Raw genomic sequence first — 16,569 nt, forward strand, 5'->3', positions numbered from 1 at the left:
TTAATGCTTTCCATTTGTGATTATTAAGTTTTACAATCATTGTTAACTAAATATTTAAGATCTGTGGCAAAAAATATTATCTCAGGCTCCAGGTTCTTATTCTAACCATACAAGGAATTAAAAATGTTATGTTTTTTGGCTCAATGACTAAACAGTTTGGAAATCTTAAGATTATAGAACTTAAGATTGAAATCAATACATATTCTCATTTTATGAATATAACAGAAGCTAAGTAAAAATGTAAAATCATTAAGACATACATAATACAGTAAATTTACAGAGTTAATAACTACTTGTGCCAGGAGACCCTTGGAAATTCCTGCCTTGTAGGCCGAGGCTTTGGACATTTGCCATGTTACAAATCTTCCTTCACCCGGGAAGAGATGGGATTAATAAACTGTCACTAGTAATCCTAGAGGATAGTACTGAAAGGCCCTGACTGATCTCAAGAGATAATTTAAACATGTTATAGAAAAAGAAAACAAAGCATATAGAGTTTTGCAAAATTCTTAAATATCTGTCTGGGAAAACTATGCATACCTGTTACTTGGTAATTTTTTTTAAAAAGAGGAAGCCTTCCTTCTTATTAGTGCCTCAAGTGAGAAAAGCTATTGAATGATATCACTATCAATAATCTAAGTTATAAAAGGTGGAGTTAAGACACTTCCTTCCTTCTGATGCAGTTCACAGATTGTGTCCATGAAGCAAAACCAAGGATGAGTTTCTTTTATTGACCACCCCTCCGTAGATCGGACAAGGCAGCAGTGGGATAGAGGTGGTTTAATTTATCAACTTCTGAAATAAGCAAAGAAACCTTAGAAGCAGATGACTGGAAACCTCCTTAGAAGACAATATTTTTAAATTATCTTTAGTTTAAAATATGAGATTTTGTTGTAAAAACCTCTTTGGTTCATTTCTATCTCTGTTGTGAATATCTGCTTCACTATTTTATAAAATAATCAATTAATTAACTAGGGTCTGGCAAAGAGAAAGTAGTCTCCCCTGATCTTGACAAGGACTATTTTAACATTACTGTTTAATTCTGAGATGCCATCTAAATGATCTTACCTTTGTAAAAGGACTTCAATATGCCCCATATTAAACTGCAAAAGGTATGATGGGCTAAAATAGAAAAAAAAATGTATATATAAACACACACACACGCACACACACACATACGCATGCACTTTTAGAAGTTTTACATACATAAATACTGTTACGGGTTGAATTGTGTCCCCTCAAAAAAGATATGCTGGAGTCCTAACTGCCAGTACCTCAGCATATGACCTTATATGGAGAAAAAGTCTCTCTTTTTTAAAAAGTTGGGGTAGTGATGGGCAGGGACAGAGCAGGAACCCCCCACCCTGGGGACAGGATCTTTACAGAGGTAATCAAAATAAACTGAGGTCATTAATATGAGTCTTAATCCAGTATGACTGGTATCCTTATAAAAAAGGGAAATGTGGACAGAGACAAGCACACAGGGAGAATTCTATATGAAAATGAAGGCAGAGACTGGAGTGATGCATCTACAAGCCAAAGAACATCAAGGACTGCCAATAAGCCACCAGAAGCTAGGAAAGAAGCATGGAACAGATTCTCCTTCACAGCCCTCAGAAGGAACCAATCCTGACCACACCTTGACCTCAGACTTCTAACCTCTAGAATGATAAGATAATAAATGTCTGTTATTTTAAGCTATCCACAGTTTGTGGAACTTTGTTATGGCAGCTCTAGCACACTAATATACATACCTAAGTCATTTTGGTGGTAGAGTGTGATTAAGGGTATATGCTCTGGGGTCAGACAAAACTATGTTTGAATTCCACCTATCCTACTAACTAGTTGTATGATCTTGGGTGGTGTGTATCGTAACTTGTCTAAGCTAGTTATTTTCATCTGTAAAATGAGATAGTGCTCTATTTAAACGGGTTATTATAAAGATTAGATAATGTATACAAAGCTGTTTTAGTGTTTAATACATGGTAAACATACAAGTGGTAGCTATTATTGCTATATTTACATACAAATATATCTCCAGGTATATTCATACCTAAATATACAAATTACACAAATACGCCCAAGGCCTGCAACACAAATATACAATCTTTATTATCATGGACCTTAAAGTCTAAAAGGTGTTACATTATAGAAATATATATTTATTTTTTAAAGTTTTGATTAAAAATTTAGTTTAAAAACTTTATGGGAAATGAAACACAAGGTCAAAGTCATTATAACAGGAAGATTCAGCCTAAATTGGGTGGTAAAGAAGGCTTTCCTCAGAAAGCTACATTTAGGATAAAGATGGTTCTAAGCATGTACAAAGGTCTTATAGCAGGAAGGTTCATGACATGTGAACAAGAAACCAAAAGATCTGTGTTACTGGAGCACAGTAAGCAAGAGGAAAGGTGGTAGGAGATGAATCAGGACAATAAAGCAAGGACCAGATCATGCATAAGCTTGTCTCATGGGAAGGCATTTAAGACTTTATTCTTAGAGCCATTTAGGAAGCCACTGAAAGGTTTTCATTAAGGGACGACTCTTAAAAGCTTCACTTTCTATGTGTTGAGAATAAATTGGATTAAAAGGGATTGAGGGTAGATATATAAATATCCACTCAGGATTACATTAATAATCCAGTGAAAAGATGATGGCAATTTAGACCACCCTATTGGTAACTGGCCCAACAGCTTCAAAACCAAGCTCAGTTTAACACTTTGTGACTCTTGTCCCAATCATTCCTTATGTCTATTTCAACACCCACCCACCCAACCACTTTCACTACTTGATGACTACTGGCTTTAAGGGATTATATGCAGTAATATTTAGCATAAAAATAGGTTTTGTTTATACTTCATTGAAAATGTACTAGTACATTAATAAACACATATTGGACATTAGATAAATGAGTTTGATGCTATTCCTTTCAGAATACATAAATAAACAATAACTCTTACCTTAAGACCATTGGAAGCTGATCAATACTGATGCCCTGTACAAATACTAGATATGCCAGAGAAGCCATAGAGTCTGATAACTGTTTGTCTTCTTCTTCCTCAAATTCAAGATAATCCCAAGTCTTCTCTTTCCTTCCATGATTAAAAATCATTTTGAGGAAAGGATGTCCAATTGCTGATAAAAATCCCTGTGAAATGGATAAAAAAGGAAGCTATAGCAGACACTCTACTGTGCCCTCTCCCACCTCATATTCACATCCTATAAAATCCCCATCCTATAAAATCCCCTCCTCTTGAGTGTGGGTGGGACCTGTGAGACTTGCTTCTAACCAACAGAATATGGCAAGATGCCACCCCTATGATTAGGTTATGTTATATGACAAAAGTGAAGGGATTTTTGCAGATGTAATTAAAGTCCCAAGTCAGCTGATTTGAGTTGAGAAGAGACACTATTCTCCATGGGCCCGACTTAACAGGAAGAACGTTTTTAAACAGGATCCAGGCCCTCCTTAAGAGTCAGAAACTCACCCCTGCTGGCTTTAAAGAACTAAGCTGCCAAGTTACGAGGGGGCCTATGAAGAGGGCTGTCTGTCAAGGAACCACAGGCAGCTTCTAGAAACTGAAAGTGTTCCCTGGCCAGCAAGAAAATGGGGACCTCAATCCTATAGCTTCAAGAAGATAAGTTTTTGCCAACAACCTGAAGGAACTAAATGGGTGGGAAGATGAAACAGTTCTGGAGATGGATGGTGGTGATCGTTACACAGCAATGTGAATGTACTTAATGCCACTGAACTATACAGTTAGTGGTTAAAATGGTAAATTTTATATATATTTTATCACAATTTAAAAAATGCTTCAGAGATATTTGAGAACAATCTAAAAATGTGAGACATACAAGTATCATGAAATGATAGTAAACTACTCAAATGAAGAATACTCTAGGAATGCGCTACTGACCACTGTCTGCCTGGATATGGACTGGGCAGGAGGAACACTGGCCAGTGGCTGAAGAGACAGAGGAAACAGTACTGATGCCTCAGGTCGTATGGGCTCTTGTGTTGTAAGAGAAAGAGAAGCATCCCTGCCTGAGTTAACTGACTACAGTTTTATGTTTGTTCATTTGCTTTAAGGGGGGAAGGAAAGAGAAAAAGAGAGACTTAAGAAATACAAGGTCACTGCTATGCCTCTTATACCATTTCCAATTCTAGTGTGCTGGAAAGCACCTGACCTTCGGAATCCAATGAAATTAATCTGAGTTTTGGCTCTACCACCTATTAGCTGTTAGATACTGGGTTAGTGACCTAACCTCTTTAAAGCCTCAGTTTCCTTATCTAGAAAATGACATAATACGTATGTCAATATTTATTGAGAAGCTCCACAAAAAAAGTTTAAGAAAGTTAAGGTCACAACAAACTACTATACAGAAGTCAAGGGAATGACAGAAACAGCTAAGCTAAAGCTGACCTTCCACATATTCACTCATTTATTCAATAAATACTTGAGTGCCAGGCACTGGGCCTGCCATTGTAGAGAATTAGAAAGCCAAATAATACTTTTCTGGTCTTTAGGGAGTTAAAACCTGCCTACTCCAGATGGCTCCATTAGTCATTTCAGAACACAAAAATCAACCATGGAAAATAATCCTCAGTCACAAGAGACTGCTATTCAGCCACCAGATGCTAAACACATACTGACTTTCGAAGCCTTGCATTCTTGTTATATCCATAAAACAAAAATTTACTGTATTCAGATTCCAAATGTCCTCTTAATCATGAAGCTCCATTACTTCATTCAGCCAATGCTAGATGTGTTTTGGGTTTTTTTTTCCAGAGTAAGGTTATTAGCCTTTTAGAAAATCATTATATGTAACCAGATCCTACAGTGCTGCTGTAGATATTTGGGGTCCCCCGTGTCCAATTAGGGTCTTCACTATCTACCCACACACCATCCAGCAGCCTTGCTCAGATCCAACATACCTGCCCCTCTACAATTTCTCATGGCAGTCTTTGCCCTTTCATGAAATGTCCCTACGCTGCTGCCCCTGGGACATTCAAGCAGTCTATACCAAAACAACTTGTGCCAGAGAGATGGCTGAGGCATGCCACATTTACCTATACTTCTTCAGCATAGAACAGAAGGCACCTCCTCACTTCACTTCCTACCCTGATTTCACTTCTATTTCTTAACTGCTTTGTGCTTCCTCACTGCTGGCTTTATTTCTAATGTGCCTTCCACTGACTGAGACCATGGAACCTCTTCCCTATACCCTCAACCTCTTCATAGGATGCTTACTCTATCTCACTGCTCTCATTAAACCTGACTGGTTTCTGGTGGGAGCTGCTCATACTCTTACACCTCTTACACTGCACAGCCAGGAAGGCAGCAGTAGGAGAGGGTGGTATGGGTAGAGGCTTAGTATTATCTTGGTGCTTCCTGCACTCTCAGGCAAAAGCACATTTTCCTTTGAGGCAGGTGCCATACTGCCCTTTATGTGTCCTCATCTCTGTCATATGCTGACTTCCTGGTCATTTCCCCATGTTCACGGAAGACTGGTACCTGCTCACATCCTTTTTCTCTATCCAACTCCTGCTATGATCCTAGAAAATTGAATGTTCATGTAGATAACTCCTGTAACAGGCCAGCCTCATGGTTTTTCTGACCACTAAATTCTAATGACCTTAATTTCTAATCCGTTTTGGCACCTAATTCCATCCTGGATCTCTATCAAAATTTGGAGCTATTCCATATTAGATACCTAAACTCCAGCATCTCATTTTCTGACCACAATTTCTTATTTTACGTCCCATGCCAACCTACTCATCTACCTCTAACTTCTCTAGTCTTGTTATGCCTTCATTTTAACCTACCCATCTGTCCCCTCTTAATCCCCTTCTTTCCCTAACCAACCAACGCACTATTAGTTATTTGAACTATCTGCACCCTATATTTCCATTAGCTACGTCTACCCAATAAAATGCCAGCCTTGGAAAAACAGCTACAAACCACCTTCTCTACTTCTGCACTCAGGTAGCTGAGTACTGCTCGAGAAAAACCACACAAAAATAGTATTATCACTATAGTTGTGGTCTCCAACCACAGTTGCCAAGTGCTTAGCACTACTGACTAATGTTTTCTTCGTCTTCTACCTCTCTTTTCTTTCCATTCAATATTCCAAACCTTTACCAGTTTCCTGAAGCCCCTCATTCAGTCCTCATTTCCACCTCTTATTCTTTTTTTTTTTTGCCGTACGCGGGCCTCTCACTGTTGTGGCCTCTCCCGTTGTGGAGCACAGGCTCCGGACGCGCAGGCTCTGCGGCATGTGGGATCTTCCCGGACTGGGGCACGAACCCGTGTCCCCTGCATCGGCAGGCAGACTCTCAACCACTGCGCCACCAGGGAAGCCCTCCACATCTCATTCTTAAGGGATCTGAGGACAGTGGGTCTGATTCCCTCAATTATAATAATATTAATAATTATATAATAAGAATAATATAATTCCCTCAATTATAATACTCCATTTCTGCTACAAATTTTTCTACCTGCATACCAGTTCTTGCGTCTTCCTCTCCAGGTGTCCTCAATCCCATGCCCAGCTGTCTGCTCTCCTTGAGCCACATTATTTCAGTTATCCCATAACACTTCTCTTTTCCCCTGTGATGGTTCCCACCCCTTCAGTCTATAAACATGCTCACACCTCCTGTCTCCCCCAGTTACCTTCCTATCTAAGGCCGTGTCTTCTCTATTGCCTCTGTTCTTCCTTATTCATCCAAACTCTTAAAGAACAGCTTATACTAGTCATCTCCTTTTTCTCATTTTTCATGCACTCCTTTATCTAGTCCACTGATTTTTGTCTCCCACACTCCACTCAAACTGCTCTTGCTAAGATTGTCAATGCCATCTTACTTCCTAAATCCAACGGATGCTTTTCAACTCCTACTCTACAGACTATCTCTGCTGCAATTAACAGTAGCAATCATTTCCTTCTTCCTGAACTCTACTGCCCCAGTTTCTGTGATATTTTCATCACCTCTTTGACTCTCCTTTCTTAGTCTCTTTGGTGGGCTCATCTTAAGTGCTGGTACCCTACAGGATTCAGTCCTGAACGCTCTTCTTTTCTCACATTGATCTACCACTTTGGGTAATCTCATCTACTCTTTTTCAAAATTTGCTCCTTGAAAACCTGTTCTCTCTGGGTATTAGAGATACATATATTAGAAATTATTGTTAATCTTGTTAGGTGTCATAATGGCATTGTGGTTTTTTTTTTAAAAAGTCTTTACCAATTAGAGAAGCATACATAAAGACTCACAGATGAAATGATATATCTAGACTTTCTATAAAATACTACAGCAAAAAAAGAGGGAGGCTGGGGGTGGGGGGAGGGATGAACTGGGAGATTGGGACTGACATACACGCACTACTGTATATAAAATAGATCACTAACAAGGACCTACTGTATAGCACAGGGACTCTACTCAGTACTCTGTAATGGCCTATTACAGAGTAAGAATAAGAGTGGATATATGTATATGTATAACTGAATCACTTTGCTGTACACCTAAAACTAACACAACACTGTGTATCAACTATACTCCAATAAAAATTAATTTTAAAAAATTAAAAAAAAATAAACTAACTACGTTGTTTATCAACTCAAAAAAAAGGGAGGCTAGATAAAACAAGACTGGCAAAAAGGTTGATAATTGCTAAAGCAGGGCAGGAGGTACATGAGAGTATGTTATATTGTTCTATTTTTATGAATGTCTTAAATTTCCATAATAAAAAAAAATTTTTTTAAGTACAAAACCCCCTACTGCTTGCTGTGTATTCTCTATCTTAATTTTTGGCAACTTCACCTGTCCTGTTAACTAAGCAAAAACCCTTGTCCATAACTCAACCTTTTTACTATTCTTCTAAATCCGATCCATTACCAAACTTTGCTAATTTTATCTACCTATAAAGTTCTCAAATCTGCCTTCTCTTCTTTCCATACTCAGGCTCTCATCATTATCATTTAACTCCCAAAAGACACCTAACCCATCTCTCTACTTCCACTCTTAGTTAAGTTCATCCTCCAATAAAGAGATGAACTCAAAACAGTTTGATTACATCACCCCCAGGCTTAAAATCCTTAACAGTTTCCAACTTTCATAGACATCTTGGGGTACATATATCACATATGGTGCTGTTTATGTTGGATCCAGAGGTTTACACTGTACTCTAGCATTGGCAACAATGAAGAGGCCCCAGGCTCTTATGTGCTCCTGGGAAAATCCCTTCCCCCATCCCTCTCCATCACTCATAACCTCTTTACCACTACCCTGACCATCAGCATTAACCCCATTAAACTATGTATCTGTTTATATCAGTTACCAAATCATCTCTCATCCTCAGAAGCTATTTCCCCTAAAGGTCTGGCATCTCCTCTCCTAACTCCTCCTATCCCTCCTCAAATTTCAAATTCAGGATACAGAGGGCTGACTGTAAGTTATACACAGATTTTTGACTGAGCAGAGTTGTGGTGCCCCTACCCCCTGAGCATTGTTCAAGGGTCAACTATATAATAGGATCTTTTAAAAAATTATATATGTATATATTCATTTATTTATAAGTATTAGGGCAGAAAAAAGTCTGGAAGGTGTTGTGAGATAACAGAAAAAATATATATATTGGTCTCTGCTACTGGTTGCTGGCACGGGGCTCCTGAAACCCTTGTTTTTCTTTTTCTTCCTGAAACCCTTATAACTTCCTAAGTGATAAGAGTACTAGGAACATCTCTTGTTCTAATGTTTGTCTTTAACCCTGTCCCTGACAAAGAGCTCTAAAACCTCTGTAAATTCTTAAGTGATAAGACACTAGGAGCATCTTTTGTTCTATTAAAGTGACTCTGAGTGGACACTAAGATGGTTCCTGGATGGGGGGTGGTAATGAGAAAGACCAAGCCATGATTAGAAGCTTGGAATTTTGAGCCCCATCCCCCAGTTCTGTAGAGAGGGGAGAGGGACTGGAAACGGAGTTAATATCTTATCATGCCTAAATGAGGAAGCCTACATAAAATCCCCAAAGTATGGGTTTCAGAGAGCTTCCAGGTTAGTGAACACATCCACATACTGGGAGCGTGATGCACTCCAACATCATGAGAACAGAAGCTCATGCACCTGAGACCCTCCCAGACCTTGACCTATGTATTATTATCTCTTCATTTGGCTGTTCATCTGCATCCTTTATCATATCCTTTAATAAACTAGTAAACATAAGTAAGGGTTTCCTTTAATTCTGTGAGCCGTTCTAGCAAATAATCGAACCCAAAGGGGAGGAGGTCATGGAACCTCTGATTTGTAGCCAAGTCAAAGAGAAGTTGTGGGTAACCTGGGGACCTAACACGAGCACTTGGCATCTGAAATAGGGAGCAGTCTCATGGGACTGAGCCCTTAACCTGCAGAATCTGATACTATCTCCAGGTAGTTAGTGTCAAAATTGAGTTTAACTGTAGGACACCCAGCTGGTTCTGCAGAATTGCTTCATGTGGGAAAGAAACCCAATGGGCCTTCCCTGGTGGCTGCATTGGTAGGCTGATTCCCTCAGAGGTTAGGAATCTGCCTACCAATGCAGGGGACACGGGTTCGAGCCCTGATCCAGGAAGATCCCACATACGGCGGAGCAACTAAGCCTGTGCGCCACAAATACTGAGCCTGTGCTCTAGAGCCCATGAGCCACAACTACTGAAGCCTGAGCGCCTAGAGCCAGTGCTCTGCAACAAGAGAAGCCACCACAATGAGTAGCACACGCACCACAATGAAGAGTAGCCCCTGCTCGCCGCAACTAGAGAAAAGCCCATGTGCAGCAATGAAGACCCAACACGGCCAAAAATAAATAAATAAATAAATAAATTTTTTAAAAAAAGAAAGAAAAGATAAAAACCCCACACATTTTGTGACCAGAAATGCCAGAAGTGAAGTGTTCTGAGTGAAAGTAAAGGAAAAAGACAGAAGGAGAACTGTAGATTTTTCCAATACAGGTGTTAATATTATTTATATCTAGTTATTGAAATTATTGCAGTTTGTTTTTCATCTTTTTGTTTATCTATATTCTATAAAAAATACATATTGCTTTATTAATAAATGTATCAATTTACATGCCCATGTGCAGTATATGAGAATACAGCAGGTAATATTTTAGATTATAGCAGATTTTATAACATTAAATTAGTTGTACTTACTATTATTTCAGATGCAAAACACCTTAAAGGATCATCTCCAGTGTCATCAGACTGCTCAAGGAATTGTGCTGTCAGCAAAGGGTATTTCAAGCTTCTGAAACAACTAAAATTTAAGAAATGGGTAACGATGAATACAGCACTTCCTAAGTATAAAATAACTAGTTTTCACATGAAAAATAACATAAGCACCAATAACCCAATGGCCTGTAAAACTGGTGATATAAGATCCTTCTTACTAGTAATGGGGAGAGCATGAGAATACCTTGCTAGATTCAATGTAGAGAGTCATTTCCATGTCTGGACTATACCAATGGATACTGAATATTTGTCTTAGGACCAGTGCTAGTGTATACGTAGTTTTCATTAGTTTAAGGAAAATCAGGACAATACAGTAATTTTTTCATAAAGCTATATTTGTTTTATTTAGAAAATCAAATTTATTCTGTGATTAAGCCTTACCTATTTTAGTTAAAATATGTTTCCTTTCATGAAATAATGGGTTTTATAAATGGTAAAAAAATGCTTTAATGTCCTAACCTGACAAAATAGAAAGCTAACAATGGTTTTAGTCTCAAAATTTTAAAAATAAAATTACTGGTCCATGTTGTTCAATATAATCCAGTCCAGCACTATCCAAGAGTCCCATATATAATTAAAAAATTTTTAGTAGTAACATTAAAAAAGTAGTGAGACAAGAAAAATTAATTTAAATAATTTATCTTATTAACCCATATATCAGAAACATTATTTCAATATGTTACCAGTATAAAAATTATAAAGGTATTTTAGTATTTCTTTTAATAACAAGTCTTTGAAATACAGGGAGGATTTTACACTTAGAGCACTAAATTTGGACTAACCATATGTCAAGTGCTTGACAGCCATACTGAACAGTGCATACATAGTCTACAGCAGGGGTCCCCAACCCCTGGGCCACGGACCGGTACTGGTCCGAGGCCTGTTAGGAACTGGGCTGCACAGCAGGAGGTGAGCGGAGGGCAAGCAAGCGAAGCTTCATCGGCAGCTCTCCATCACCCCCCATGGCTCCCCATCACTTGCATTATCGCCTGAACCATCCTGCACCTCCCGCTCCTCCCCGTCCGTGGAAAAATTGTCTTCCACGAAACTGGTCCCTGGTGCCAAAAAGGTTGGGGATTGCTGGTCTACTGTACCCCTGGAGTGAATGCTACTGGGTTCTCTGCTACTGTTTTTATTGTCAAATTGGAAGTTCAACTGTCTGGTGCATCTTCTGCTGCTTTCAAAGGCAGAGTAAAAACATAATTCCCCTGTAGAAAACCAGATTCTTTGAGCTACACCTATCTATTTCCTTCACTGCTATTATTCACTTACCATGATGAGTAAAGGCAATCCATAAAAGAATATAAGTAAACTAAACAAATGGATTTTGGCTTCATTTTTTAAAAAATATCGATGCTTCATTAAATGCCCATGTTATATCAATTGAACCCCATATTCTTCTAAAATTCAAAATTAGAAACTAGATTTAAATTTCCATTGCACACAAATAAAACAAAGAAACATAAAATAACTGAACTATCCCTTAAGTCCATTATGAATTATTCTTAAAAATATACTTACAATTTCAGTATTTCATCCTTTAATTTTTCATTTTCCATTGAGTTTTCCTTGTTATCAATGACATCTTCCACAAAAGGCTTAGTGAACTCTATTAAGGCCTTGCAGCACTGACAAAGGCCATAGTCATCTGCTTGTATTTGTTGTTTTGAGTATGGAACAGGAAGGAGAGACAGCTGACTCCAAAGCGTAGACAATGCTAATCCAACTGAATATGCCTTCTTGTTACGAAGTTTCTGAATCACTAAAACAGAGAACAAGTTGTTACTTGAGGCAGCCTCATCAAGTATGCTAAACATGGGAGAAGTCCAATAAATGCAGAAGTACAACACATATTTCTCCCCCATATTTTGACAACTCTGATATCAGGATGACATATCATAGCTTAACTGGCAGTATTTTTTTCCTTCTTAGGGGTTCATAAAATAATGGAGCATCTTACAATCATGGCACTTTACAACAGATGCCATGAAATTTTGTTTAGGTATGTTTATACCACAGGTTACATACTTAAAACGAAAACACTTCTTTCCATACTTTTTGGTTGTTATAAGTATAAAATAGGAACAAGTGTCTTGTAAACTATAAAGCACTGTAAAAATGAAAGGTAGTAGTATTAGATTTTTTTTCTAGAAGACTTTAAATATTTTAAGTTATACAAAGCTGTTGGGAATTCACATTTAAAATAAATTTACTCTAGCTTCTGATTTTGGGTCCTTCTACCAGACTCCGAGTTATATGTACGTTATAAAATGAAAAAGTGGTCTCTTCCCATGCATAAATACTGTCTGCCTTGGTTGCCAAAGTCCATTACTTACCAATACTGTTTTTACACTCAGTTATGGAAACTTTTCTTTCCACACTTGTTTCATTGTTCAGTAGTACCTTTGTTATTCCCAATCCCAACCTCCTAAAGCAAAGGCTGAGCAATGCCCTGCCCGATACTATTCTTAATTAAGATACATGACTACCACAATGCTATCAAACTGAGCACTGCAGAGGCAATCCTTTAAATATGTTTACAGGAAAAATTCTAAATATAAGTTGCAGATAGGAATGTTAAGCAAAAAGCTATAGGTCACAACAAAGCACATGAAAAAGAGCATGACATTCAACAAAATATTTACTGGGTACCATCTCTGTGCCAGGTGTTGCCATCTTTCTATATGAGCAGCAGGATTCAAACTGGCATTGCTATTACTAGTTTAAGCAGAGTACTAAATAATTAGGCATAAACTATGGGACTTCCCTGGTGGCACAGTGGTTAAGAATCCACCTGCCAATGCAGGGGACACAGATTCAAGCCCTGGTCCAGGAAGATCCCACATGCCGCGGAGGAAATAAGCCCGTGCACCACAACTACTGAGCCTGTACTCTAGAACCCACGAGCCACAACTACTGAAGCCTGTGCACCTAGAGCCCATGCTCCTCAACAAGAGAAGCCACTGCAATAAGAAGCCCGTGCACCGCAATGAAGAGTAGTCCCTGCTCGCTGCAACTAGAGAAAGCCCACGCACAGCAACGAAGACCCAACGCAGCCAAAAATAAAAAAATAAATTTATATAAAAAAAAATTAGGCATAAACTTTGCTATAGTGTTGACATCTTGGAGTAATATCAAGGCACTTACACAAATAAAACAAGAAACACTTAGATGTCAATATACTCATTACCTGTTTGTAATGGCCGAAGTAAAAGAAGAATAATTTGGGATATCTGTTTTCCGGAGGGCTCTTCAATCAGCTCAAGCAAACCCAACAATAATTCCTTTGGATTACATAACTATAAAAATATTCACAATTGAACCTGTTTAATGCAAGTTGTATTTAAAGCCACATGATTATTATTTTTAAAAGGCATACACTGAGATAGTATAATTATTTTTGTTTAACAGTAAAACACCTCATAAAAAAATTTTTTAAAAATACACTAGCAGGGAGAATGGATACATGTGTATGTATGGCTGAGTTCTTTTGCTGTGCACTCGAAACTATCACAACATTGTTAATCGGCTATACTCCAATATAAAATAAAAAGTTTAAAAAAAATTAAATTAAAAAAAATACACTAGCAAAACACAGAGTCTAAGATTCTGTGAAAGCAAGAAGTCAAGGGTCTCCCAATGGACAACTATATTTAAGAGACTTAAATTACTGACTAATGGAAAAGTTAGAGAAATAGGGGAAAGGAGAGCCTGAACACCAGAGCTGAGGTTTCCTTTGAGCTTTGGCTGTCTACTCTGAAGGCTGCCTTTGTCTCCCAGGGCTTCCAGGAGGTGGGATCTTTCTGTCTCATACTGCCAAGGTAGTTAGATGAGTGCAGAGTCTCTTTTGTTTTTCCTGAACAGACAAAACTTTGTGTTGCTTTCTGACTGGTCATATCTTATCGCCTCACTTGCCTTGTTTTTCTAAAAGCTCTCATAGTTAATAACTAATATCTAGGGAGTTCCCTCTTTTCAAGTACATATTTGTGTCCATTTACAGTGATCTCTAAGTGGCTTCTTATAATGTCCTTTTTCTTAGAATCTCTCTCTTGTAACCATCATTTTTAGCTTATAACTCTATTAACCTTTTACTCAGAGTCTATCTAAGGCTGTCAGTCACCACTAACCTATTTCCTACTCTTATTTCCTCTGTTATCACTGGCATTCTAGGTTTTTCATATTCTTTTAGGGAACATACCATAGAAGAAAGAACACTCAGATTTGATTTTAGTTCCAGCGTTGCCAAAACATCAGTGTGGCCTGAAACTACCTCTTTAAAGCATGAATTTCACATCTGAACAATAAGCTACTTTTTAAAAAAATAGAGCTTTTTAGGTCTCTCTCTGAAGATTCTGAATCAGTGGGTCTAAGATGAGGTCAGATAATTCTCACATCCAGAAAATTTGGGAAAAATGAAATGGACTGACCCATCCAATAAATAAGGATGGGTCTTTTTTCCAAAGAGTTCCCGCCTATACTTTCATTAACTAAAAGCTTTCTCACCAAAAACATTAAAGGGAATTATAAAATATTGCTGTGTATTGTGACAAAGAGAATCTAGTTGTGTTAACTTACCTTTACCAATAAATCAAGCATCAGAAAATAATACTTTCTTTTATCATGTTCCTTATCATTCCATAAAAGGCATCGAACAACAGGACCAACAAGATTCCAGCCCATATTCTTAATGATGACCTGTAAAAACATTTTCAGAGTACAATAAAGCAAATACTGCCATCTACAGGACTCTCACAGTGAGCTTTCTTAACCTGGAGGAGCTGACAATTTCCTCTAAAACAGGAAAGGTGAGGCAAGTGAATCCATGGACATCTCACCATTGACTTCCTAGGGTTGGCTGTTAACAGGTAACAGCATTCTAAAATAGTTTTTAATACTTTCACTGAGGAAAGGCAAATGGGTCTTTACTTTTAACCAGGTAATTTGGTCTTTCCCAGGATTTAAATAGCTCCTCTAGGGCTTCCCTGGTGGCGCAGTGGTTGAGAATCCGCCTGCCAATGCAGGGAACACGGGTTCGAGCCCTGGTCCAGGAAGATCCCACATGCCGTGGAGCAACTAAGCCCGTGTGCCACAACTACTGAGCCTGCACTCTAGCGCCCACAAGCCACAACTACTGAGCCCACACGCCACAAATATTGAAGCCCATGCGCCTAGACCCATGCTCCCCAACAAGAGAAGCTACCACAATGAGAAGCCTGCGCACCACAACAAAGAGTAGCCCCCACTCGCCGCAACTAGAGAAAGCCCGCGTGCAGCAATGAAGACTCAACGCAGTGAAAAATAAATTTAAAAAAAAAAGGTGTATTATAGGCTGCCAGTTGTTTGGAGCAAAGGGAAAGGCTTCACTCCAACTTCTCAACATCTGGCCTTTGGGTGACTTAAAAGATAAAAGGATGGGGCTTCCCTGGTGGCGCGGTGGTTGAGAGTCCGCCTGTCGATGCAGGGGACACTGGTTCATGCCCCAGTCTGGGAAGATCCCACATACCGCGGAGCAGCTGGGCCCGTGAGCCATGGCCGCTGAGCCTGCGCGTCGGGAGCCTGTGCTCCGCAACGGGAGGGGCCACAACAGTGAGAGGCCCGCGTACCACACACACAAAAAAAAAGATAAAAGGAGATACCAGAACATTTTTATGACTGAGTAACAATTTCTAGAAATCTTCCATTAAGTAGAAAAACTTCTTCAGTCATTTGCTTCTCGTGATTAGAACTTGATGACATGTTTTACTGTAAGTGTTCAGCTTATTGAAATCCAATGCAAAACAGAAAATGTTGCAATGCAAAATGAAATGTTGGTGTCATTCTCTTTTTAAGGCAAGAAAGTCAGTTTTCTAGCCAAACTCTATTTTCCCTTCAAGTGTATTCGTTTTCCACTTTCCCCTGGCCTATTTTTTAAAGTTCTCTTTCTTAATTTAGGCTTTTTCAAAATCAACTTTAATAAACAGAAATTCCCTACTACCCATTCTAAACTTAGAAATCTAAGTTATAGCTCATAAAGAACTTTTCAAAGGAAAAAATACAAGCCACTCCAGAGCAAAACCACTGATTTTCAAAACCATAACAGTATACTAGATTTCTCTGGCCTGCATTCTACTTCAACTCATTAGTATTTATCAAGCATATATGTCAGGTCCCTAGAATATTCTAGATGCAGGAAATAAAGCAAGAAACACAACAGATAAGAAATCTATCCTCAGGACTTCCCTGGTGGCGCAGTGGTTAAGACTCCACACTCCCAATGCAGGGGGCCCGGGTTTGATCCATGGTCGGGGAAGTAGATCCCACATGCATGCCGCA

At 38.7% G+C, this 16,569-nt stretch overlaps 1 protein-coding gene across 1 annotated transcript in view; it reads right to left on the reverse strand.

Annotated features, from left to right (window-relative positions):
• GLMN (glomulin, FKBP associated protein) overlaps nucleotides 1-16,569 on the reverse strand; it is a 44,126-nt gene that overhangs the window by 21,471 nt on the left and 6,086 nt on the right. Inside the window, exons 4-9 of the mRNA XM_060085298.1 lie at nucleotides 14,833-14,952; nucleotides 13,448-13,556; nucleotides 11,779-12,019; nucleotides 10,180-10,282; nucleotides 2,961-3,148; nucleotides 1,069-1,122 (exon numbers count right to left, since the gene is read on the reverse strand). Of these exons, the coding sequence (XP_059941281.1) occupies nucleotides 1,069-1,122; nucleotides 2,961-3,148; nucleotides 10,180-10,282; nucleotides 11,779-12,019; nucleotides 13,448-13,556; nucleotides 14,833-14,952 (815 nt within the window). The remainder of the gene's footprint in view (nucleotides 1-1,068; nucleotides 1,123-2,960; nucleotides 3,149-10,179; nucleotides 10,283-11,778; nucleotides 12,020-13,447; nucleotides 13,557-14,832; nucleotides 14,953-16,569) is intronic.

Source organism: Mesoplodon densirostris, chromosome 2 (genome assembly GCF_025265405.1).
Source record: "Mesoplodon densirostris isolate mMesDen1 chromosome 2, mMesDen1 primary haplotype, whole genome shotgun sequence".
Classification (NCBI taxonomy): Eukaryota; Metazoa; Chordata; class Mammalia; order Artiodactyla; family Ziphiidae; genus Mesoplodon; species Mesoplodon densirostris.